Source organism: Strix aluco, chromosome 2 (genome assembly GCF_031877795.1).
Source record: "Strix aluco isolate bStrAlu1 chromosome 2, bStrAlu1.hap1, whole genome shotgun sequence".
Taxonomy (NCBI): domain Eukaryota; kingdom Metazoa; phylum Chordata; class Aves; order Strigiformes; family Strigidae; genus Strix; species Strix aluco.
The window spans coordinates 15,263,914-15,289,683 of NC_133932.1; the positions used below are offsets into that span (position 1 = coordinate 15,263,914).

At 44.7% G+C, this 25,770-nt stretch overlaps 1 protein-coding gene across 3 annotated transcripts in view; it reads left to right on the forward strand.

Annotated features, from left to right (window-relative positions):
- Positions 1-293: 293 nt before the first annotated feature.
- Positions 294-25,770, forward strand: part of CD96 (CD96 molecule) — a 31,459-nt gene continuing 5,982 nt past the window's right edge. The window contains exons 1-10 of one of the 3 annotated variants that reach the window (XM_074811925.1): positions 294-932; positions 3,879-4,304; positions 7,858-7,967; positions 9,462-9,684; positions 14,629-14,684; positions 16,943-17,033; positions 17,404-17,580; positions 18,795-18,848; positions 21,628-21,702; positions 24,437-24,514. In XM_074811925.1, coding sequence (XP_074668026.1) covers positions 746-932; positions 3,879-4,304; positions 7,858-7,967; positions 9,462-9,684; positions 14,629-14,684; positions 16,943-17,033; positions 17,404-17,580; positions 18,795-18,848; positions 21,628-21,702; positions 24,437-24,514 — 1,477 coding nt within the window. In that variant the 5' untranslated portion in view covers positions 294-745. The remainder of the gene's footprint in view (positions 933-3,878; positions 4,305-7,857; positions 7,968-9,461; positions 9,685-14,628; positions 14,685-16,942; positions 17,034-17,403; positions 17,581-18,794; positions 18,849-21,627; positions 21,703-24,436; positions 24,515-25,770) is intronic. The other 2 variants (XM_074811935.1, XM_074811944.1) reach the window with 2 other exon arrangements.

A 25,770-nucleotide genomic window follows, 5' to 3' on the forward strand; every position in this document is an offset into this window, starting at 1 on the left:
CAAATCAGTTTCTTTCTGAAAAGCCTCCAACAGCAGGTCCAATTTGCATGACTTGCCTGCGGTGAGATGCTTTGCTGACAGGTGGTTGCCTAGTTTATGGAAATGCAGTGTGCTTCGAGGACAGTTCAGAAGGATTTACAGGTGACCTGCAATAAAGACAGGTCATGGGCCTGGCAGGAACAACGCGCTTCTGTCTGCGGGTACTGCCATTACCAAAGCTACCGGCTGAACGGAGCGAGGTACGGGGGTTAACCACACCAAGTGATGTTGTCACGTGTGATGTTGTAGTTCTTCATCCTGCAGAAAATAATTAATGATCTTCTTTTCAGGAAAAAATAAAAAGGTAAATCTGGAAACCTCTCAATTCACTCTGTTTTAATTTAGGGGGATTGGGTTTGTTACTTTGCTCTTTTTTTAAAAGATAGTGAGGATTAAATCTCACTACATTAGTGAGTAGAAATGTAGTGAAGGAAATGAAGCAGGAAAAAAAAAGTCAGCTTTTTTGTACTCTACGTACAACCTTAGAGATCTGACAAGTGTTTGAGACAGTGTAAACCAATAAACTGCTTCCTCTGAGTTCACCTGGAAAGACAAAGTAAAAAAAAAAAAAAGGTCTTCAACATAGGCTCACAGTATAGGTAGTATTTTCAACATAAAGGTTTCACAAGATGTACTAATGTCATCACTCCGGCAGGAAACTGAGGCTTTCGCATTTAATGAAGCATTTCTTTGAAGTCACGCTAAAATGATGAGCGTGACTGTGCTGCACATCTGCCTGTCTGCACAGGGCAGACCATCTCAACTTCCTTTTCCGAGACACTGCCGGGAGCAGGCCAAGAGAACTACATGTTTACCAAAACTTCATCAAGTGAAGATGGAAAAAAGGTGTCTCTTCTCCCTCTTTTGTTTGCTCTCAGTGCCCAGGATTGCAGGTAAGCGTGTCAGCAGGACACCTTGACTCAGCTTATGATGGCGGGTGGCAAGGGGCAGGGTGGCATGTGCAGGCTGGGCTTAGAGTGTCTCACTAGGGCAAGCTGTAGCTACTGGTAACAATTTTCTGTTTCCTGACAACTTTCTAATAACCCTAGTTATAATGTGCAGCTAGTAAGGAGTAAATGGCTTGTGCTGAGTAGCAGATTAGTTTATTCAAAATGCCTAACCTGTTTTCACCAGAATAATCACTGAGATGATCTCACCTGTATTTAGGGCAACATGTGCTCCTCTCCAACGGGCAGAAAGGAAAACTTCTTTCAAAGAGCAAACAAAAAATGTCTATCTCTCTCTCACACACACATACCTGTGTATGCAGAGAGAGGAAGTGCTGAAACACTTAAAGGCAAGGTTAAACTGTACAGCTGAACCCCTTAAATAGCTTCTTCCCTTCCTCTTTCCCACCCAGCCCTATGTGCTGCATTAAAGGCTTGAGAAACAAGTTTGTCATTGGGAGTAAAACTTTCAGGAATGTTGAGTAAGGAGAACTGCACCCCTATCAGAGGGAGCTTAAACCAAAAACAATCCGAGGAAAACCAAGTAAAAGCCTGATACTCACAGCCCCCTCCACTCCCCACCCCCTAACAGGCTGACCGTGCTGAATGCAGAAGTACTTATTACCAGCTAGAAAGAAGAATTTTGTAGGATATGCCTTTTTCCAGTTAAGAAAGGAAAATGCTCATGTATTTGACCGGCATGGTAAGATGCATCTCAAAATCTGGCATAAGCTGTTCCTATTTTCTACATCACTGAGGCAAACTGGATTTTAAAAGAAAGGAAAATATTTGTAATGTGTATTCATAGAAAAATAAAAGTTCTCAAATGCAAAGAACTAGAAGCCTCAAGACATATACATGCAGGAAAGCAACACTATCTAGTCTTTCCCTAGGACTGTTGGATTTTTTCCCCTGAGGATAAAATCCTTACTGAAGTTACTCAAAGGTGAAAGTGGAGACCATCCTGCCCTTTGTGGAGATCAGACATATAAAGGCCTGGGAGTTACTCCATTAAATTTCAAATAGAGCACAACTATGGGCTAATAGTATTTGATTTGGAAAAATAAAGTTGGCATGAGACTAATTTTATTCCGATGTTAACAAAAGGTTTAGAACAGTTTTGCATGAACCTAAAAGTGCTAGACTACTAACAAACAACACAAATTAAAATATTGTTTCTGTATATGTAAGTTTTTCATCTTAATATAAAATATTCAATTCTCAGTAGGCATTCTTTACTTGGTCCTCTGACCTAATACGTCATCAGTATGAATATGAAAAGTTGCTAGGTGTCCCTTGCCTGTTAGTCCGATTGCAAGATTGCTAATTGCTTTTTCCTTAACTTTTACTGATGCAAATCTTGCAGTGAAATCAGTGAGCATTTGCTATAATAAGCTCCTTGGACTGACAAAAATAGTTTTCAGTCATTTTTTTGACAGCACTTGTCATTCAGGCTTATTTTTATTTACCCTCTTACATCATCCCATCTCTTGGAAGTCAATTAAAGAGCACGCACAGCAATGAAAAATGGAGACTAATCTTGGCCACGGCCATTTAGTTGCTTTGTTCTCCATGCACCAAGTCTCCATGTGTTCATGTCAACTTCAGTGGTTAGGTACCGAATCTCAGCCAGATCTGCAGGGATGTGGGACTCTGCCCTTGTCTTCCTTCCCTGTCAAACCAGGGCACCGGGTGCGCCGGTCCCTGTCTTGCTCCCAGCTGAGCTGGCAGAGCGAAGGGGGCATGTCGGCCCCCCTCCAGGCACTGTCAAGGCTGCCTGGCCCCTGGCAGGGCATCCCCTGGCTCAGGTGCTCTGGATCCCTGTGCCACATGGCAGAGCAGACGTCAAAGCAAATAACTTGGTACCTGCTTTTTTCAAGTAAAGAAGGTGAGCAGTGCGCACGTGCTGGCATGGGCAGTCAGTGGTATGGCTGGTGGCACTGCGGGGCAAGTTCCCGAAGCAAATTTGACACACAGGGAGGATAGCATACAAAGGAGATGGCGGGGGGGGGCTGTGTGTACCTAAGAACATCTGCACAAACTCATTTTTTCTGGGGACTTGCATGCCCTTTTGATAAAGGGCCTTTTTGTGCATAGCCCTGTGGGTGTGACTGATTACTTGTCTCACTATGACTGCCCCATCCATAAATTCTTCATCTCCCTGAGTTTGTCAGCACTCTGCATACAGGGGTTTGGGGACTGCGAGCCTCTTGTTCACAGGAGAGAGAAAGGGACAGAAATCAGTTTTTCTACAGCAGCAGCAAACCCAAGCAGTACAGCCTCCCGTTGAAAGCCCCTTCATTTCACCAATCCATTACTCCTTTATACAGCACACTAAGGACTGCCAACATGCTTTATGAAATTAATTGAGGAAGAAACCATACATACTGAGGCAACTCGCTCTGACACTGAAATGAACACTTGTTTAGGCCATGCAGGAGCTGTTTAATAACGTGGAGGTAAAAGAGCAGTTTTCTCTGTTGAAGCAGCGAAGGCCGTGGCAATGGGCAGAGGGAACAGTGCAGGGCAGCCAGCAGGGATAAGTCATTTTTTCTTGCAAAAAGAGCTGGGGAATAACTGGGCCCAGCTTCTGCTTTATTTATATCACTTGAAAGATTTCAATTTTCACAGAGGCCCTCAGAGCTCCCATTTCTCTACCACGAGTACGATGGGAGCTCCCGGCCCTCTTCCACACAAGTGTGCGTTTGTTCTCCCACTTCTCTCTCCACAGTCTGTATTGGTGGAGATCTGCTGTCAAGCTCCTAAATGGAAGGCCTGTTGTTACAGTTGTAGTTGTCTGTGGCTAAGACACCAAATCATGTCAAAGATGGCTTAGAAGAAAGCTTCGTTTAAACATTACTTGCACTGAAAACAGTCCCATTTGTTTTTAAGGCCAGCCTGGAGATGTCGTTACACAAACAGATGTGGTCCATGCTTTGCCAGGTGCTGACGTGACCCTGGTGTGCAGCTTCCCAAAAGCACACACCACCTACATAATACAGACACAGTGGTCCAAGAACGATGACAACCATCTTACCAGAATAGCTGTTCATCACCCCGATTATGGCACCCACTACTTCGCCTTTCCTGAGGCTTCTTACAACTTTTCAGTGTCCTTCAGCATGTGGAAGTGCTGCGACTGGAATGTTACAGAGGCTTTGTGTTCCCCCGATCCAAATGCCACGTCTGAATGCAATCAGTGGGCTCTGCATCTGAAAAATGTTACTGTCTCCCTTAGCGGGTGGTACGAGTGCAGTTTTACTACTTACCCTTATGGGACAAAGGCTGCAGAAATTCAACTTATTGTCAAGGCAGAAGGTAAGTGATTATGGCTGAGATGTTGCTTTTTCGTAACAGGGATGGGGTGGAGGGAGACAAATATCAGAATAGATGAACACTTGTTGGTCAGTGATGGTGGCTTGTTTGGGATTTGCAATGGTGCCACTGAATGCCGCTGTCTACACAGTTTCCTATTTACAGGCGCTCTTTAGCTGTTGTTGTCCAGCTCATGACTAGGAAACCTTATTGGTTTGGAGGAATACAAAGTTAGATGGCAAGGCTAAAAAGGTGGTGAGATGGGCAGTTTCCACATTTTCGTTCTGGAGAAACATGTGGTGGAGAGGACTAAACGAGGGGCTCAGGATATGGTGGGACCAAGGTTGCTAGATCTCCAAACCGTGATGTTCTGCTGCTATGGGCGTGTGACACCAGAAAGAGAAAACACCCTTGTCTGGTTGAAGCTAAAGGCTGGCATCTGCAGGGTGTGCTGGGTGTCAGCTCAATAGAGGGATGTGTGTCCCTATGGTCAAAAACAGGCGGGACCAAAGTGGGGGATTGCTTAAGACAATCACAGGAACGGAGACTTGGCTGCTTCTGCAAGCCAAGAGGAAGCTGGAAAGCAGCATGACTGCTCTTAGTAAGTAAGCCTAAGGGGAGAGTGTGAACTCCAGGGAGGATATTTAAATTATCTTGGCAAAGGAACAAATGGGTTTAAATAGGACATGAATGGATTTGACTACAAATTAAACAACAGTGGCAACCATTAGTGCAGCAACTTTGGGAACAGCTGTTTGATGCCAGCAGTGAGGGCAAAAGTCCAAACTGCCGTGAAGATGGAGCTGTGCAGGGATGTTGGGCAAGCTTGTTGTGCACATGGGGGACTGGATTTGATGACCCCAGAAACCCCTTCCCGACCTAGGTTTCTGTTAACAAGCCAAGAAGGATTAAAGTAAATGCAACAAACTTGGCACAGTTTCAGTTCAGAACGACAAGGCCAACATGCTCGCTCTGCTTGTGCCCAGGGCTGTAGATGCAGCATGTGTTCGAGGGTTAGGAGCAGGGTGGGTGCAGGTGATGTTAGGGGTAGCGGAAGGCAGCAGCACTGCCACTGCCTCTTTGGCCTGCACTGTGAGGCCAGACTGGTGGCAGGAGGGACGTCGGTCTCCATGCTGGATCGCACTGGTCCTGCAGCAGGAGGAGGTCCTGTGCAAGCCTCATGCACAGGGACGTTTAACCCAAGCTGTGTCCTGCCTCCCTAATGGCCCCTGCACCGCAGTGGCTCCAAGCAGTTTGGTGCTGCTATCCCGGAGGCACACCTCAGGGGCAACCCTGCAGCACCTTCCTGCCCTGGCAAACTTACAAAGGCAAAATCAGAGCCAGCATCTCTGAGCAACCCATAGAGGATGGGTGTGTTTAACAGAGCACGCTGGATAATCGTGCCAAGGACGAAGCTGCCACTTTACCTGCTGTACAGGGGTGTGCTGCGGGAGGCTCCCCTTTGGGAATTTCCCTGTGCTTCACAGGGCAGAGGGGTTGGAACAAGCGGAGAGAGCAGGGAGGTACAGTGATGGTAACTGCATGAAACCCTCCCATGCTTCTGTTCTTCATGGGATTTTTCTCTGTCTCTTCCTTAATACAGTAATAGTGCTAATCAGGCATTGCTCCTTTTCTCTTGCCGGTGCCCTTGGTTGATACTGGCATGTTCGATGCCACTACTGCTGTCTACATGTTAAACGTGGGCAACTCTCATTCACATTGGCATCATTGTGACTTTTTTCAACAGCTGCATGATGTAGCAAGCTGTGCTGCTGATAACTGCTTTGCTAGAGAGAACTAAAAAATTCAGTTTGCAATATCCCTCTTGCAGATTTGTATTTTAAGGTAACCAGATCTTTTGCAATGAACCACTTCCACTCAAAAGAAGGCGAAAGACCTTAATCCAGCCTATGAGTGGGATGGAGAAGGGTGATAGTCATTAACGAAGTACAGCTCTCAACTACATCAAAGTGAAGCGAATCCAGATGGATTCAACTTGTAGATACTGCAAAAAGCCCACAGAGCAGCAGGCCTACATAGGACTGACAAACGTGGAGGGCCTTAGCCAACAGGATGTTAGTGGAGATGGGAATCAAAGACGGAGGGAAAATAAGCAGCTGGGATATGTGACTGTGACAACAGGCAGAGGTTGTCCACAGAATGAGCTCCTGGGGCCGACTACTCATCTTTGTACCTCTGCACGGCACTTTTGCATGGTAGCTTGTCCCAGCAAAATCTCCTGTGTAGTTTTCTTCCTAGGGAAGCTATAGATTTGCTTCCTTTGCCCTTTCTTTATCCCTTCTGCACTATACAGCCCCTTTAGAGGTTGTGCACTCTGTGTCCCGCCATGATAGCTGGCTCCTCAGCTGCTCTGCTCCAGCGGAGAGTGGAGATAAACTGCTTCTGCCACCGGGTCTACTGGACACCATGCTGGGCGCTGCCGTTCTTTGCGTCCCTGTGGCAGAGGCTGCGTGCAGGCTCTGTCACTCCATGTTTGGGTGCCAGACATAAAGGAAGTTATAACCACCAGAAAGTCCCCACTGCTGAGTAACATAACAGTCCAGGACTGCTAGATATTCTCCCTCCCCTCAAGATAGAAAATAAATAAAATATATATTCATTCTGTCTCAACACGCAAGCTGGAGCTACGCGGGGAGCAAAGTTGAAGAGTTTGCCCTCAGTGTGGGCTCGTGCCTGCCTACAGCAAAGAGGGAAGGCAGGTCTGTGCAGCACAGCAGCAGCAGGGAGGGTGGCCACACGGCGGGCTGCAGGGGGGTACTGCCCGCCGCCTGGCTGAGGGTCAGAGACATCAGTGCTCACCAGGACATTTGCAGCATCTCGTGGCCATCACCGCTGCTTAAATGCACACACGCACACAGACTCGATGTTTGGCCTACAGCTGTGATCTGTTCAGTGCGTCACTCTGCTCTTCCACAGGTGGACGGGAGCCCTGGACTGGGAATGGGTAGGGCAGGAAAGGAGATGCTGAAATACTTTTTTAAATTTATGACAAAGGAAAGAGTGACAAGATCTCTGCTTCTGGTAGTGGGCAGGTTAGAGAATAACAAAAGGAGCATTCACATTGAAAAACGGGGTTAATCTTAACCTACCTGACATGGCTGAACACCTTGCTTAGTGAAAAGAAATTCTGTGGATATCTTCAGAGAAAAAGAAATACAGGTGCACAAAATTGATGTGAAGGTTTATTGCCTCAGAAAAAAAATTGTAAGACAAGAATTGAGGTCTCAAATTATTCTCAGGTCCAAAAGGAGACATCTTGATCTTGCAGTTAAGTAACAGTTTTTATGAATTTTGCAAAAATTCAGGTAAAGCTGTGAATTAGAGTCATGAAAATGCATCTAGAATCAGACGCAGGTCTTTCACTTAGCAAATGGGTAATGGTGGAAAATTACAGTTCCCTTCTAATCAAAAATGTGCCTGTTCCTTGAACAGAGGGCTAGTCAGCATTGGTTTTTAAAGCACAATGAACATCACGTGTCTGATTTTCCTTCTCGGGCTTTTTTTTTTGTTGTTGTTGTTGTTGCAATGATAAAAGAGGAGCAGCATTACGTGAAGAAAGTGCAGTTAAACCAGACTTTAGAAATTCCATGCCTTGAGGACACGACCTCAGAAAATTTGTCCAATTATCCTTTGAAATGGCTAGTGGTAAGTATTTTTCATCTCAGGTATAAATTTCAGAAGGAACTACAGAGTATTTTCGCAGATTGAAAGAGAAATGTTAAACTTTACTGTGTCCTGCAGAATGTGCTAAACTAAATGTATCAGTCGTGTTGGACTGTGATAATAAAGGGAAAAGGTACAAACATGGTTTTGCAACATAGACACCACAAACAATAACTATTAAAGAAACAAAGAGGGAAAATTCCATCTTAATTGCTTTTAATTTTCAGAAGTACATGTAGAGCAGGTCCGTGGGAAGTGGCAAAGAGCTTAGCAAATGTAACAGAACTAAAATATTCCTTCTGTTGGATTTCTCGGGGAGTTCTGCTGTAGTGAAGCTCTAGTATCTCTGAAAAATACATGGTTACTGCGTAGGGTAGTGAGATATCAGGCCACTTTGAAAGAGAATTGAAAAAAAAAGGGGGGGGGGGGGGGGGGGGCTGCCTGTAATGTTTTTGGTTTTGTTAACCTCTGTGTCACAGATGCATACCAAAGACACACAAACCCAGTTATCTAGCTAATCACATAGAAACTATTTTTAAGCAATTTGCTGTGAGATATAAAGCTCATTATATTTTTGTCCTGAATCTCACTTTCTAGATAAATATTTGTGTGCATGTTTTAATGTAACCATTTAGCATTAATTTCAGTATGTAGAGATAAGCATCAGCCAGCAGTGTCCTTGAGGTTTGCATTTTAATTTCTACCTATCGTCACTGAGGAGCTGTAATTGTTGAGGGTTATCTTGAAGGTGATTTTCAAATATTTTAGTTTTTTAGTCTTTTGTCCCAGCTCATTATCTATTTAGATCTCTCCTTTGCAGTGCATTCTTGATATTAAAATTCTTAGAATTTTTGTAAGGAACATCCTTGTCTTTAGTACTTTTTAGTGCTGCTAGCTCACTCTACAAAGTAGCAGAGGAAGGGGAAAAGGAAACCCAAAGGTCAGCACAATGATATATATATGGGTTGCCATGTGTCATTCAGAGTATAGCTTGCAAATATGTACCGAGGCACAGATGTCCAGGATGTGCCGGCTGCACCTATATCTAAGGGTGCTTGGCACACAGGCATTAAGAGGAGATTACTTTTAGCTATTATTATCAGGTTCTCACTGTTTAAAGTCTAAAAGAGCAAGGATTTTCCTGGAATTTTGTTTGTATTTAATATGTATGGAACATTCAGCATAACTTAAAGACTGCTGCAGTAAGAAAGCAGCTCTGTTGCCCTCTCTGCAGGCTACAGAGATCAGGACTCACAAGACACAGCTATTTACTCCATAGTTTACTGGCAAGATGATGACTGCTGTTGGTTTTGAAGTTCTGGGAGAGAATGTATTTGGAAAAAAATGTCCACTTACTACTACACAATTCTAGGAGTGCGAGGGAAAGTTTTCATAGTGGGAATAGAACTGGTCTACAAATATATTTGGGGGGGATGGTCTGGTCTTCACATATTGTGTGGGATGCTCTTTTCACAGGGGGGAAATGGCAGGGAAGAGGAACTTGTGACCAAGGACCCCTCCTGTCCTGCAGTATACAGGAACAGCAGTGTGCTGTATGGGCAAAGAGTCCGCCTGGGTTTGAATAACACTCTAAAGATTTTCCCCACCAAAATCACGGATGATGGCAGGGTGTTTTCCTGCCATGTGGTGTACCACCCAGAGAGAGTCCAGAAGAGCAGCACCACCGTGAGAGTATTCGGTAAGGGACTTATGCCAACTGCCAGCTTACTTGCACTTGGAAAGGTAATACTCTAGTTCTGAAGGCTTTTAAAATACACTGGGGGGTTTTTATATATACATATATACATATTTACATTCTATTTTTTTCATCTTCAATGAGTAAAAATGTCCTTAGGAAGAATTTGAGGCCATTCTTTCAATTTCTGGCATCAAAAATAAGAGATCCATTGCACATATATCTACATCACTGGCAGGCGCATTGCCCTGATGCGTAAGCTTACGTTGGCACTTTGCGGGTTACAGGTAAGCATCTTGGTCATCAAGATCTCCATGCCCCAGTTACAAAATGACCATGCTGTCTGTGTTTAGGAAATCATGGGCAAATTTTAGTAAGCAGCTAAAGAGGTTTGGAACTACCATTGTTGCAAAGTCATGTCCTCGAAGGCATGTGATGTTCAACTGCTGCCAAAGGCTCTGGTTCTTAAAATTAGATCCTGCCTGGGCATCTCAAACTGGTCAGGAGTGGAAAGGCCTGTGTGCTGCAAATGTGTGGGCTGGCATTTCATGCTGGAAGCCTTCATCATCTTTAGTTACTTGCTCTGTTCCCTTTCTAGTGACTTAGGAACTACTCGACTATCGGTGAGATACAACCAAATCAGAAAAATGCTGCCCACAGAAAACCGGGCTGTATTTTCTGCTTATAGAGCAGTGGGTCTGGAAAACATATTTCCAATGCTCCTAAAATGAATGGGTGTTAAACAGCAGGTCTCTCAACAGTCCCTTGACTGTAGCTGCTTGCCCGAGGACAGCACAGCCATGCGAGGCTGATGCTGTGAATGCAAAGAAAGATTCAACAGGGAGCAGAAAAAAAAAAAAAAAAAGCAAAACCTGTGTCTGTGGGTTGTTGGCCATTGATGCAAGAGAAATAAAAATAGAAGTTAATGATCTGAAATTTCCTCTTGCGTTTGCATGATTCAGACATGGGTCTTACTTTTAAAAATCAACATTTGTCAGATAGTTACAGTGTTACCTGGGTAATCATTCAAGTATACTGACATACTTGACCTGTCCCTCCCCTCCATCCCTGCTGATGCTCTTGCCTGGGTTTATGTACCCGTTAGCCTAAGAGGTTGCTTTATTTGGTTTATTCTCTGAATTACTGTGTCGCGTGTGGTTGTCTGTGCATGCACCTGCATCAGCATATTAGTATAACAGGGAAGAGAGGCCCTTGGTGGTGAACAGCCTGTGATGCTCCCAGTAAGTTCTGGCTGGCTTTGGACTGGGGTGTTGTGCCGTCAGCCTCTTTCGCAGGTGTCTCAAGGGCAGGATTAGGTGGAGGGGCTCCCTGAGAGCTGGTTTGTGGTGGGTGCTGAGGAAGGCCTCACAGACCTCAGGCCAATAGAATCCAGATCCTGGAGGAAGTGCATTTTTATGCTTTTAGCCCTTTCACATCTGATATTTTGCAGATAAAATAACTATTTTGCATGTTGTCTCACTCTTTTCTGTTACCATTCGCTGAAGTCACACTGTTTATGATTGCATCATACCAGCTTTTCTCCATTTACCTCTCTCGTGCTGCAGCGGGAGGGGAGTCCAATAGCAGATGGTCCAGATGTCCCCTCTGCCAGCCCGCACGCCCATGCACTGGCAGGGCAGAGGCGGGCAGAGAACAGGCAGAGACAGTGGCCAGAATAATCCAGCAATCTCCAGTTGACATGTGGGGACAGACAGACAGCCACTTCAGACGACAGCCCCTCTCTTGTTCCTTGTGCCAAAGATGGCCAGGGAATGAAGAAATGAACATTTATGTCCTAGAAGGTAGACCCAGCCTCAAATGGCCAGGGCAGGATCTAAACCGTATACAGTGTCAACAGCACATTATACTGGCTATATCTGTCGTTCTGGCCATTAGAAAGGATGTAGCTAGAGAACCAAGGCAAACGGACACCTGGGAGGTTTTCCCATGTCAGCAAGCCAGCATCCCCCTGTCACCCAAACACTCGTGCAATTGAACCCCACAAGTCAGGTGGCATGAAAGAAGGGCAGGGAGAGCAGGCAGCTAGTGCACCACTGTGCTGTAATGGGTGGGAGCAGGAGAGGAGGGTACAGTCGACTGGGGAAAGTTCCTTGTGCAGGATCCCTCTGACAAACACTTCAGGGCTAAAAGACAGGGAGACAGCCCAAGTCTAACGGGCTGCAGTGGTGCTTCCCCACAGATGCTTGAGGTGGCCTGAGTGTGACTGAGAGCTGGGCAGCAGATGGGGAGGGACGGGGAAGGCATGAACAAGTCTCTCAATGAAGTTGAGAGTCTTGACAGGTTGAGTAAAAGCAGACATTCAGTCAAAAGAGGTTTTTTTTAAGAGGGTACTTTTGGACTGAAATGCTTTAAAATATTTTTTTTCTAGAATAGAGTTCTTTTAGATACAAGTTTCTGAGAAAATGTATAGCCTTTTCTCGTCTAACTTTGCCAAATATCGATTTCTCCTTTTTGTAAGAGGAAAAACTCAGCGGCAGAAACTACTATACTAAATATTGAATTTCTGCTAGACTCAAAACATTGGTAAATATCCTAGCAAGACAAATGAATGTCAAACTGTTAACAGGGGCTGAGATGTTAAATGGAAAAGATCTATTAGATCATTCAGAGCTATGCTTGAGAGCTGCCTGCCAGAACAGTTACCCAGCAAATGTCTTCTGAGAAAACAGAGGACAGCATCCAATAGAGACGTGGAAAAGCATACCCATTCTCATAAAAAGGAAGAGCAGGAACTAGACTAGATGTTGTTTAGTCTCCCAACCAATTTTTAGTTGAGATTAGAAGATCCAGTTTACCAGACTTTTTCTTACATCTGAAAAAGTATGGTTGTCTTCTGCCAGCTTCATTACCATCTGTACAGTTTTGGCAAGGCAGAAACAAGGATGAAATCTTGAGACATTCATTTCCTGATAGGAAGAATCCACCAAAAAAAGAAAAGTCCAAACAGAAGGGGGGGGGGGGGGAAGAAATTCCACCCAAAAAGTACACTAAGTCCAGAAAACCATAAGGCCATGATAATTAAATATAGGTCACTCCCAGACATAATCCATCAGTAACACCAGACAGAAAAATAGAAATTAAAGAAAAGAAGGTGGGAGAATGCTTGGTGGATTCACTACATAAAACAGAGAAACATGATCAGTTCACCTCAGAGGGGAATGTAATGAACTGAGGTGATCCTATGTCATTAACAGGGTTCGAAAAAAAAGAAAATGGTAGAGATTAAAGTGAGGTTTAGGGTAGAAAGAGAAAGAATTACAGATTTCCTAAGGAATCCAGGGACTGCACTTGTTTCCAGTCCAGTTTTAAGGCCCAGAAAGGGCCAGAAGCATAATTTATCCAAGGCTTTCGAGATTTGTTATATATTAGCACAGTTTCAACAGTCCTTACTTAACAAGTCAGCTAATATTACTGCAAACCAGTGATCCCAATGGCTAATTTAGAAATGCCAATTTAGAGATGCTTATGGCACCTGACAGATTTTGTCTATACAGTCAGCTGCGCCTAGAATCAAAATGTTGTGAAAACAAAAGAAACCACTTTTTCCATTTCTTGTGGATGTGGTCATCGGAGACCCACTGCTCTGATGTGAAGGTGAGCTCTGGGCTTCCTGGCAAGGCAGGAAGCGTCTGTGGTATGACACTGTCACACGTCTGCCCAGGTGACAGCATGTGGATAGCTGGTACCCAAAATCAATCAATGTTTTTGGGGATGGCTAAAGCCTTTGCAGATGACTTTGATTAGCAAACACCCAGAGGAATCAACAACTGGGGAGTGTTTTATTTCAGCAGGCCCAGGAAGGGTGGCTCTGCTGCCAGAGCCGTGACTGCAGGATGGTTTCAGCTCATATCTCCAGCAAAGTCGCTCAAGAGTAGTTTAGATAGGCAGTGATACATCATGGATCTTGTGGTAGTAGCTGTTGATGTATGCTTGTAAACCACTTCCTTGACCTCAAATTGGAGCTGTGCAAGCTTTTATCTTGCTAGGCGTGTGGGTGGTGTCATGGATAGAGTTATGCGCTTCACTCGCAAGAGAGAAGCAACAATATATTTTATTGATATAAGACAGTGAGTTAATAAAGTTCAATGGTAAACGCAACAGTGGTTAACAAGATTCAATGGCAAGGTACACTTGAGTATTTACTGCATAGAGGACAGTGTCAGACAAAACTGTCAGGGAAGCCCTCCCATTGAGTCATGAGGCTCAGAAAGGACCCCTTTGTGTTCTAAACTCCTTCTCAGAGGGGATTTTAGGTGCGGCTGGATCCAGTCTTAGTCCCAGACTTGGTCAATAATTTATGTCTAAAGGATTATATATAAGCAATGAATCCTTTATATCACTTAGCTAAGATTTCAAAGTTTCAGCAGCCTTATTACTAATTCACTTACTGAGTAGCTGACGTCATAAGGATTCTTTCACCTTCAAGGAGTAACCTTGAGAGGTATCCCTACTCAATGGGAGATCCTGGCATGCAGCCCACTGCCATGCAGGAGACCTCAGCAGGCCCTGGGCTGTCCACTATTTATGGAGTAAGATAGTCGACTCATAGTCATATTTGCATACTGACCATAGATGTTAGTGTCCTCCAAGTTTGGCTTGAGTCAGATGTTGACCAGCCCTGTGGTTAGGTGGGCGCATTGCTGAAATTAGCCCTTGTTTATTGTGTTGCTATTTGTCTCTCCCAAATCCACTTTGAGGCGGATGCAGCCATCATGACCAGACGCATCCATTATGACCACCACTGGTGGTTAGCACTTGAGCAGGGTTACGGGAAATAAACGTTGGGGAGGGGGGGGCACATCATCACAAGTGGATGTAGGGTTTCATTTCCACTTTTTTATGAAACAGGGCTGTTAAGCCTTATTAGAAGCTGTTACCGTGACCTTTGGTATCCATTTCACTAATATGTTTCTGTTTGCTTTCCAGCCTACCCTGAGATCTCTGTTAGGCTGCAGGAGGGCTCAGCTGCCACCTTGCTGAAGGTGAGCAATTTTGGAGTGAAGAGTAATGCCTGTGACTGCCACCATGCCACCCCAGCAGGGCCAGGCAAGCTAAGCTGAATCAGACATAGACAGGACCTTCAAACTGACTGAGCTTACAGGGCGACAAGCAAGTCAATGAGCTAATGTCAGGCATTCATGCCCTTTCTTCTGAGCGATTCCCATCCCCACAGAAATGAGCTGCTTCAGTGACCACAAACTGGAGCTACCTAAGGACTTCTTCATGGTGTGGGCAAAATCTGGTTTTGTGTTAGCCCTAGGGAAGACTCCAGGACAGGACTGAGAGACTGTGAGGAGCTGATGATGTTGTAGGGGGCTGCAACGTTCCCTTTCCCTCCCCATCTGCTGACTACCACCCAGCAGCCTCAAGCTGCCCTCTCCACACTGCTTACAATACCTCTCTGAAGAAGGTCACTGGCTACTCAGGACGCAGCTCCAAGGGGCCAGGCAGTGGCAGCCCCTGCCTGCCACACAGCCCCACTGGGGACAGGGAGGAGCGGGTGTGGTGGGAGCGGTGCTTGGGGCACTGAGGTGGCCTCGTGTGTCAATGGAAAGGTGATGATTGTGTCAGGCATAACATCTCATGCTGTAAGCAAAACTCAGCTGGAGCAATCAGATGCCAATGGAGAGACTGAATCTAAGTCTGAGGGCCCCTATTTAGAGCCGAGTAATTATACAAGTGTTTTGGGACCTCTGTTTTATCACATGTTCAGTAATGGCAAAACCTAAAGGTCTGCTGTACTGCGCTGGCCCTACTTGGCATAAAACATATTTGTGGCCCATACAACTGACTAGCAAGCCACTCTGACACTTTGCTTCCTGTTGCATCCATCCAGGTTGAAGCTTTTGATCTGTGAGCATCCCAAATTAAGAAAGTTTTCCTTGTGGGCAGGGAGAACCTTGTATTAATCATATCCACCGGCTTCAGACAAGCTATGAGTCAGTTGGTTCTGCAAAATAAGTGTAATTTTCCTGGTGACCTATTTCCAGGTGTGGTGTTGGGCATTGCAGGCTTTTGTCTACACTGTCCTGTTCAGCAGAGCAAGGAATGCTGCTGTTATGAGACTGAGCAATAGAAACCTTTCCAAGAGCCTCTGTCCACTCTTCACCTCCAAACAAACTTCTTTCCTTCCCTTTTCCGCCCTTTCTTGCAGGGCGTAAATCTACTTTGGACGTCAGATTTGTATTTCTTCATAGGAAGCATTTATAAAAATATTATGAGCTAAAAGTGTCTGAAAAATAACAGAATAACGAAGAGAAAAGAGGGGAAAGCAATTACACTACAAGTTCAGAGGTTATTTACCGCAGCAAGGAAAGCATTTCAGCTGGGTAGTTTCAGTCTTCATACTGAATGATTGACTTCTGCTGGCTGCAATGCATCAAGCTTGCTTTCAACTAAATGTGTGAACCACTTTGAAAGGGGGAGCGAGAGGACTTTGTGCTGCATGAGTAGCACACGCTTTTTTTTTTTTTCTTTGTTTAAATGGACAAGGCAATTTCTCTTAGTGCCGTAAGCTGGTAAGTAAATGTAAGTGGGAACACCCAGGCAGCATGAGGATGAGACCTCCCACCCCGCTAGTGCCCAACCCTTCATCCAGTCTTGATTTTGAGGTCCTTCCCATCTATTGGTTGATGAGAAATTAAATTGAGTACACACACAGATTTTTGGAGCAATTGGCATACAGCCAGGATGACTGCATCTAAAGCATGCAATTCCTCGTGACTTCCGGAAACCTCCTGCATATCATGCCCTCTACAAAGCTATCTAATTCTGTATATTCAACATATCATTGTGCCAGGCAGTCTTTTTCGTGGGATTTGTCTATCTGCCTAATGAAAGAAAGATTTACATGGCAATCAGGAGGCATCTCATTCTGTCCCCACACACCGTGTCCGTTACTGATTCCAGTGTTTCTCCATGTGGGTGTTTGTCACTGGGGGTGGGAGGGTGGGGGGGTCACCCTACATCTCTCCAGCCACAGTACAGGACTGGAGGATGTTGGAGCCCCATCACCCCCCACCTGGACTAGGACAACGGGGGTGTCCCTGGGCTCTCATTCAACAGTGTCTGCAACCAGAAAAATGGCAGGAGGGAAAGAAACACAATAAAGAGGGAGGAAGTGAGTGCTTCCTCCCCGAGCGGGATGGGGAGTGAATAACTCTGTCCATAAGGGATTTTGGAAGCTGGCAGCCGGGTGAGAAATGACAAAGGCTAATGACTGGCTTTTACTGCCCCATAGCCCAACGTGAGCTGCGTCGTGAGGAAGGCGTTTCCCAAGCCAAGCCTCCTGTGGTACATGGACAGAGCAAGCGTGACGGAGCAGCCTGGAGGTAAGGCAACCTGTCAGCAGGACAAAGGTGCAGTGGTAGAAGTGGTTCCCAAGAAAGGCGATGGTTGCTCATCCACTCCTGCCATGGGGAGCCTGTAGGTGTCCGTCTGGGTGAAGGGGAGAGTATCAGGCCCTCTGAAAGGGAACAGCTGGTGAACAGTCATGACCATAGCCCCCTGCAATGGCCAGTGATGGGAATGATGGCTCATCATAACCGCACTGTTCTTGCCAAATCTTTGATAGTGTCTCAGCAAAGAAACCTGCAGCCCTATGAGCCTGCTTTTCAGTACCAATATTTGGCACAGCTCTGATTTATATTTTGGAGTGTAACGAGAGGGCCTTGCAGCTTTTCTTTTTTTTCTTTCCCCAAGAAATTTCTATTGAACAAGAAGACTTGCAAGACAGTGAAGGTTTCTATCAGTTGAGATCAACGTTGGTGTTGCAAGGGACCCACCAGACACATAAGACGTTCTCATGTGCATGCCTGTTTTCCTTCCTCGGGAATGAAACATGGAATATTTCATCAGAAGAAATATTTGTTTCCTTTGGTAGGTTTTTCATAGATAAGACACATCTGAAATGTAAAATGTTAAGAACACCAAACACATGTATTCTCTGTTATTTAAAATACTGAAGAAATGACAAGAGTATGGAAGCTTTATTGTGCAAGGTCATCACACAGCTTGAACTTTCCAGCAGGTTTTTTAGCTCAAGTCTTTGCTCAAGCCTCTAAATGAGCTAAGAAACTCCTGCACAAACATAAGATACTTGCTGTTTGTTTAGGCAGTATCTTGCTGCACTTCCCATATCCAAAAATACACTAGCTTAGCCACATGGCACCAGTGAGTTATTATAATCATGCGTTTCTCACTGAGCACTCCTGGCAGAAAGTCTGCATGTGTGCAATGCAGCTCTCTGGTAAATCAAACCCTCAGAGTCAGGGATATGTCATGCATCTTCAGTGAAACCTGCAAAAGGCCCCTAAAACACTTGAACGTTTTGGACAATGGAGAAACTCCCCTATAACCTCTGCTATAAGAATTAGCTACACAGTTAGTGAAAAGTGTGGAGAAATACTGTCTCAAGTAGCTGGTGAAAGCAGGATACGGTGCAGAGGTTTATGGCATTTCCGAGGATGCAGGGTGGCGGGCAAGAAGGGCAGACTGATTTGCTTTAGCACCCTCTTGTGCATGACTCCTCTTCGGGTGCAAATGCATGGTTGCACCTTTCTTTTTTACTACATATGCACAGATAATATGACTGCACTGCCGGTCCTTGGCAGCCTCCAAGGGTACGTCATGTACCATGGTGACTACTTGCAGCTCAGCTGTGTTCACCTGTGGCTGTGGATATGCTTATTGGTATGTTTTTCCACAAGAAAGACTACCTCAAAAGCCAGAACTTACTCCTTCGGAAATACAGCTTCAGAGGGAAGGGAGATAAATGACCATTTTTCTCCAAAATGACTCATTCTACCCAATTTGCAGTTTTGCAGAAATATATTCAAATCGGAGAGCTGTCAATTAAAGCAGTCTACGTTTTTGCCTGCAGGCTATGCTAACACTAAGATAGATCCACTCTGTATAAAAATGTTAATGTATTTAGATGTGACAGAAAGGAAAGAATTAAACTAATTCCCAGCTATGTTCTGTGAAGGTGCCATACTAATGCACAGTATGACACAAACCCCAAACTAAATTTTCAGCCCTTTTAACAAAAGCCTACTTTCAAGAACTCTTTTCGTCTTTTTTTTCCTTTACAGACAATAAGTCTAATGAATCCTCATCCAAAGCTTTTACCACCATGGCTTCAGAAGGTAGGATAAATTAGAGAATTAAATAACTTGGGTTATGTTAGAGGTGCATCTATAAATTCCTAAAGCTGTTGGAGAAATGGTTTTGCAAACTTGTTCCTGGATGGGTAATGCAGTACCCCTTTCTGCAGTTATGACTTCAGAGAAAATACAATAAATAGATATTTTGGTGATGTAATCTATCATAATTAAGCCCAAGCATAATTAAACTCCAGCCTTGAGGGGTACTTAATGTTATTTCTGATGCTTCAGCTGGCATTTGCATATAGCTCTTTCAGCACTGAACTGATAATTAAAAATAACAGCCCTTCTAATGGTTCTACCTTCTGCTTAAGCACACAGCCAAGATCCTCAACACTTTTGCCTAATTAAAGAACTGATGGGATGTTTCTTAATTTGTGTAAATTTGGTAAATCTGCGCTCTGCCCCTGCAAGTTTGTCTTATTATCAGCTTATTGCAGACAGATAAATCATTCCCTCCACACCTCAGCTGAAGCCCTTTGGAGACACCTCTCCTGGAGTGGCTTGCTCTGCTCTGCACAGGAGGCAGCTGTGTTTCAGCAGGGGGTTATGTGAGTGTGTCAGAGAAATGCTCTAGACAAACGTCGTGGAAAGAAGCGTGGTTTCCTATGTAAACTTGCTTCTGAGAGTGCAGGTTGTGTGGCAGGCCCTGGGGGTTCAGCCAATATCCTGCTGGGCACCAGAAAGCCATCCCAGGTACTGGGGGTCCCTGGGAGAGAGACTTTTCCTCCACTGGCCTCTGAAAGGTGATCATTCAAAACAGCCCTTGCAGCTTGCGTCAGATCACCACCCTGCCTCACTTTCCACACTCTTCAGAAACCTACTGGGAGCTGGGCACGCCTCGAGGTGCCCCACTAACCCTGTTTTTCAGACCTGCTGCATCTTTGGTAAGGAGTCCTTTTATGTAGCCAGCTACTGTGAAATCCCTGTTAGCGCAGGCGAAGTTAAGATGAAAAGCAAATGGAAGAGCAACACTCAAAACAATCAAAGGAGGTACCAATGCTTGCAAAGGAAAGCAACTGGAGAGCTGATGGTTACCTACTTATGCTAAGATCTTATCTGCAGAGAGTCGCTCTCTGCCCAATATCCTCCCAAGATGCCTGACCAGATAAAGTTATTTTCTGGCTGCCTTCCCAGATATGTTTTTCTAATGGGGTGTGTGAGCTTTCATAGATCACCTCCTTCATGGAGCCCTTTCAGGAGATTTAATCCTTCCTTCTAACCAACTCAGGTGATACTTTGCCTCACCTCCTGGGAAAAATGAAAAAAATCTCTCACTCAGGATGTAAATACCGCTTAGGCGGGTTGGTTTCTCTGTTGTCCTTGGCTGGCTGGTTAACAGTCCTTTAATTACAAGGTATATCTCCTGCTCCTCTTCTTTGAGGATTCAATGAGAACTTTTCAGTGCAAAGCGTCCCTGAAATTTCCTGTCAGAGTTGCAGTCTCTGAAGTGCCTCATGGATGGAGCTATGCAGGTGCCACCACCAGGTCATATATGTTATTTCAACATGCATGCTAATTAGGTGCATCTGTTTATAGGGGTTAAAACCATGTAACTCATTTCTGCTTTTTGAGCTGAGGTGCCAGGAGCTCCAAAACCTTTTTCCCCTAAACCTTTGTTTCCTTAGGGGTTTCACAGCACAGTTACCTCAGGTGCTTCATGTTTCTCGCTGGACCATTTGGTTGAGTTGTGCATTGAAGGATTATTTGGAAATTAAGCGTGACGCGTTCTCTCACTCTTAACCTTTGAATCACCCGCTTTTGTAAAGCAGAATAAACACCTTTCTCACCCTGAGTAAAAGTGTTTGCTTTGATTTGTTGTAGACCTTGGAAATTCAGCACTTCCATCAGCTGTCATAACTACTTCAAGTAAGGGCGAGGGGGGGGGAAGCTTTCTTTCTTTTCAGTCAATATGTAGGATCTCTGCTTGACCACTGCTTAAATGTCATATACACAGAGCCAGAGGCGTGCCAGGGAAAGGTCAGTGTGCTCTAGTACTGACGGTACCTGTGTGCTGCTCAGTGGGAATCTGTGAGCTATGAAGTTACCTAAGAAGAGATCTGACACAAATCCTGCTCAGACTGTCACGTTGGGACAGCATGTAAAATGGCATGTTGAATATCACATATTATCCTTATGCCTTTTTACAAAATGGAATAAAAACCCCTACACAACTATGAATAAGTTTGTCCTGTTATGACAGAAAGGTGCATGTGATAGAAAAGTTAAACCTACCACTTTTCCTTGACCAAATAGTAGCGCATCATTCTCAGTCATTAATGATATAAGACAAATAACACTGCTTTACCAGAGCATGCGTATGGATAGCCATATAGAACTACCTTCAGCAATTGAGAGGAAAACCTGCAAAAGCAGGAGGTCTCCTGGGTTTATACGGCTGCTGCATGTTGTCAGGACCATTTCTGGTGAGGCCCTGGCTAGGCAGGGGACCACCATCAAGTGCATAACCCCACTCCACAGCAGTTAAACTGAACCCTGTGTATGAAAACAAATAAATAACGCACAGAGCTAGCCTACATGAAAGGGTCAGCATTAATAACGTCAGCTGTCTCTGAATGCCCCTTGAATTTGTGGGATGTGTTTTGAACATTTAACCCTAACTCAGACAGTGCTGCAGAGTCGGCATTTACCCAAGAGCTGCTGCAAGCTCTTTGATCCAGGTTGTTTTATCATTCATTAATATTATTGTTAAAAGACACTATCGACTAAATGTGATGCTGTATAATCTGTTTGTCTTTAGAGCACCAGTCAACATCTTTGGCCTCTCTGGATTTCACAAGTCAAGCAAGCTTGGCTCCTGTTTCCACGACACAAGGTAATCAATTCAGCCAAGATGCTTTATCTATTGCTTCAAGAATGTAGGAGAAAGATACATAAGCACAATAAGCATCTTGCAATTTTTGTAGCAAGCAATTTAATGTCCACTGAAGCCCTTTTCCTAGTGCATTATACACTAAGTCCACAGTTCAAAAATATATGAGAAAATGCTGTCTTGTTTTTATCTTTTTAATTCTCCGTTCAGGATAGATGCATTAATTTCAGCAAGCGAACAGACATCAAGTATATATTTTTACAATACTTATTCTTTGTATCTCTTTAATTAAATATCATACACAAATAGAATGACATTAGAACTAGAAAAAGTGCAACCCAAACATTGGAGCACAGGAGTACAAAGACAAAGCACCAATAAAGAAAATATTTACAGCAGATGACTCAACTCAGTGATTACTTCTCCGGGCTGGTGACACCGAGGCCAGTGGAGGGCAAGGTAACTTGTTTGGAAGGGTTTAACCTCGCTTCCCCGGGGAGGGGTACGTGCACCAGCAGCTGGCACGCACTCAACAGCACGGCAGCAGCCTGAATAGAGAGCAGGTGAACCCCCTGCCTTCTGATCCCAAAATAAAGGGTTGATGCCTGCCAGTCCCAGCAGAGTGCATTTTCTTGCAGCACGGCGTGTGTGCAAACACTTTTTTCTTTAAAGTCTCTTCCCATTTTGAAGCCCAGCTCTTGATCCCTGTAGGACAGGCTGGTTTTAAGCAGCAGTTAGAAGGCGTTGGGGCTGTCCTCAGCAGCAGCAAGGTGTGTGCCTGCTGCCACGCAGCCTGAATAAACACAGGCATGGCACACGCTCCCATTTTGGAGGCAAAACAGTACGTGTGAGACAGCAGGGCAGGCAGCACGAGGAAGAGGCAACGTGGCAAGTCGTTGTGAAACACCATTTTCCCCTCCATAGCAGCACTAAAGCTTTGGCTCAGAAATCATCCTCTGCTGAGGCAGCAGCCAGCAAGAGTGGATTTGGCTCTTGGTATTTGTGGCAGCCTTGTTCTCTCAAACCAAAAAAAAATTGATTGCAACAGACTAACTTTCATAAGCCTGTTGAGCATTGAACATCCTCCTCAAGCTGTGTAATTCAACCCTGCAGCCTTCACTTAAAGCAACCTATGCTAGGCTGCAGCAATATTTACCCAGAGATGTGCGAGTAATGCGACGGGCAGTGTGTGGGGTAACACTGGAAGAAGATGATGAACACAAGGCTTCCTCCTGTCCCAGCAGAGTGCTGTTTGGGAGCTGGATCACTCAATGGAAAGCCCTGGGGCATGAAGAGACTAGATCAAATTATGCCAGGGCAGGAACACAGTTTGCAGCTGCACTGAAATTAAAGTTTGCTGCTTTTCATGCTGCCTTCCCCTTCCCCAAAGCACAGACACTTGCCCAGCCTGGCTGACAGCGGGGCAGCAAAGCGCTTGTCCAAGTGGACTGAAAGCCCTTCTGTCTCAACAAACAATTTCAAGACAGAGGCTATAAATAAACAATGTGAACAGAGAGGATTCTCCTCACTGGATTACACATCTTCACTGGTTGAAGAGGTCCGAGGTGAAAGTCATAGCATAAGCTGGAGCTGAGACATTTCTCTTCTGTAAATAGCCCAGGAAAAAACTTCATTTTAACCAACACTCCTGATGTGTGGCAGTCATGGTGTGCAGACCTTGGGTTACTGCTTTTCCTCTCAGGTTCACTGCTGGTTCTCACACTGGTGCCACCATCAGCTCCTTGAGCAGACCCTTTGGGCTGCAGCCAAGTCAGGACACCAAGTCCAAGTCTGCCATTGTAAAAAGGGGTTTGGTTTAGTTCAGTTCCTGTTATTTTGCAAGTTTTTAATGAAAATCCAAGAGCCAGATGGGAATTGATACGAGGGAAGAGTGCACAAATATAGGCAGGAGAAGGAGGAGGGGAGACAAAAACAAGGCTGTTAAAACTGCAGCCTGGTCTTTGCTTAGCTTCCACAAAAACTCCATCTCTGAGCTCAGAGATGCTCAGGCTTTGAGTGCTGGGTTACAGCTGCATTTCACCTTCTCAGGTTTGTTCAGACGGCTTAACGATACTTTTTCCAAAAAAGAGACAGGTGGTAGGAAAGATGGACTCTTTTTAGTAAATGTGAAATAGTCCTCTTGGGGAAAATAGAGGTCTACTTACTAACCACCATCTGTCTGTGTTTGAATATCAGATAAATAGCTAGTTAAGCTTTAGAATACTTAACACTTCAAAAAAAGACTAAAGGAAAATGTTGAATAAGTTGGCATTTGGCACCAGGCATCGCAGTTGTGACTCTTGTACACCAACTTCTTCAAAACTTCTCTTTGCTAGTTGGGAAAACAGTTTTGTCTCATTGGAGCTGGTGAAACCCTGCCTAAATTCTAATCTACGTACATTTGTTCATCACTCTACTGGCTTCAGGACGAAACAAGTCAGTGCACTTGGAACTGTTAAGTTTCAGCTGAAATTCAACTGAAATCCAAAAATATGTGCTTAAATGCCCCATATGTTTTGTCAAAGTTTATTCATCCATCTCACCAAACTCCTCTTGAGTTTCTAGCTTGTGACAGACGTTCAAACCAGACACAGAGCTGTGAGGCGCTTGTCTGAGGGAAGCCAGCATCTCAAGTAGTAGGTTACAACTGTTTGACCTCAGGGGAGAAAGAGGGAAAAAGTAAAAACAAGTGATATGGTCTTCTACAGCAATTTTTACAAGCTTGTGTGTTTTTCAGCAGGAGAGCTGATTTCTACTGCAGAGACAAAAAGCTATACCAGCGCCACAGCATTCAGTGAGAGTTTGACCACAGCACGTGAGTAGAAGTTGCATCTCTTTTGCTTTGTAGGACTGTAACAGGGGAGTTACGAAGCCAATTATGGGTGCTGCGAAGTGCGAATGTGGCACCAACTTAGCAAATGTTGGGTTGCAAATCTACAGTGATCTGGAGTGTCTTGCAAATGTGCAGCAGCAGGTACTTGGCTCTGCGTGGTCCTCAGTTTGTGATGCCTTTGCCACAAACATTAGCTCTGCAGTGCTTATTCTCAGCTGCTAGTTGATAGTCATCAAATCACCATGCAAAAATTGTTACTAAACATGGAAAAGTTGTGTCTGAGCAGAGACCAAAAGTTGGGTGGTGTAATGTGTACCAGCTTTACAGCACTTCAGAGAAGCAATTCCCCTGTTGAGTTGCACTGAGTTAGAAGAAAAAGGCTTGAGTCTTCCAAGCCATCAAGGATTTGCAGTGGCAAAAGAGGAATGGAAAAATGTTTGAGTATCCTGGTTTTATTAGATGTATTTAATTTAACAATATTAAAACTGAGAGAGTTGCTAGGCAAATGTAGTGAGTACTGAGGGTAGTTTATAAATGAAATAAATTACTGGAGAGGCTAAATAAAATCACACAGCAGCAATGAAATAATGAGATAATGTGGGCCAATAGAGGCTGGCTAATAGAACACTGAAAGGCAGCCTTATTAAAGATCAATAAATCAAGGGTGGACATTTTTTCACAGATATTTCCCTTTACAAAATCTCTGGTCAGCAGCAGAAAACCAGAAGTGACTCTCTGTTTTAACGTCTTGGTTTGTCTTTGTGCTTTCAGAAGAGGCAGGACCTGTCAATGCGCTTTTGCATTTGTATGGCAGTCGTCTTTTGGATGCAGTATAAATGTAGCAGCCGTTTTCCATTTTCTGAATATATTTTTGGCAGCACTCCTGTGCTTATTTACCTGCGTATAACCCACAACCACGCATTTAGACCAAAACCTTGTGACAACTTCTAATGCTTCACGATCCTGCTCTTGCACAGCTTGCTGGTTGCAATTTTTGCTAAAAGCGTGCTGGATTACACTACTATTTGCAGGATGTACTGGACGCCACACCACTCATCAGCTTCCCTACTGGCGTACCCACCTGACCACCAGCTGAGGCATGGCCTTGAAGGGGCCTCAGTCTGGCAGCTGTAATTGAGGGCAATTTCTGAACATGTGGGCACTGGTGCGCCTGCTGAGGCATACCAACCTGTGTTCCTGTGCCCTCCCAGGGCCACCGGGCTCGTACAACAGGGATT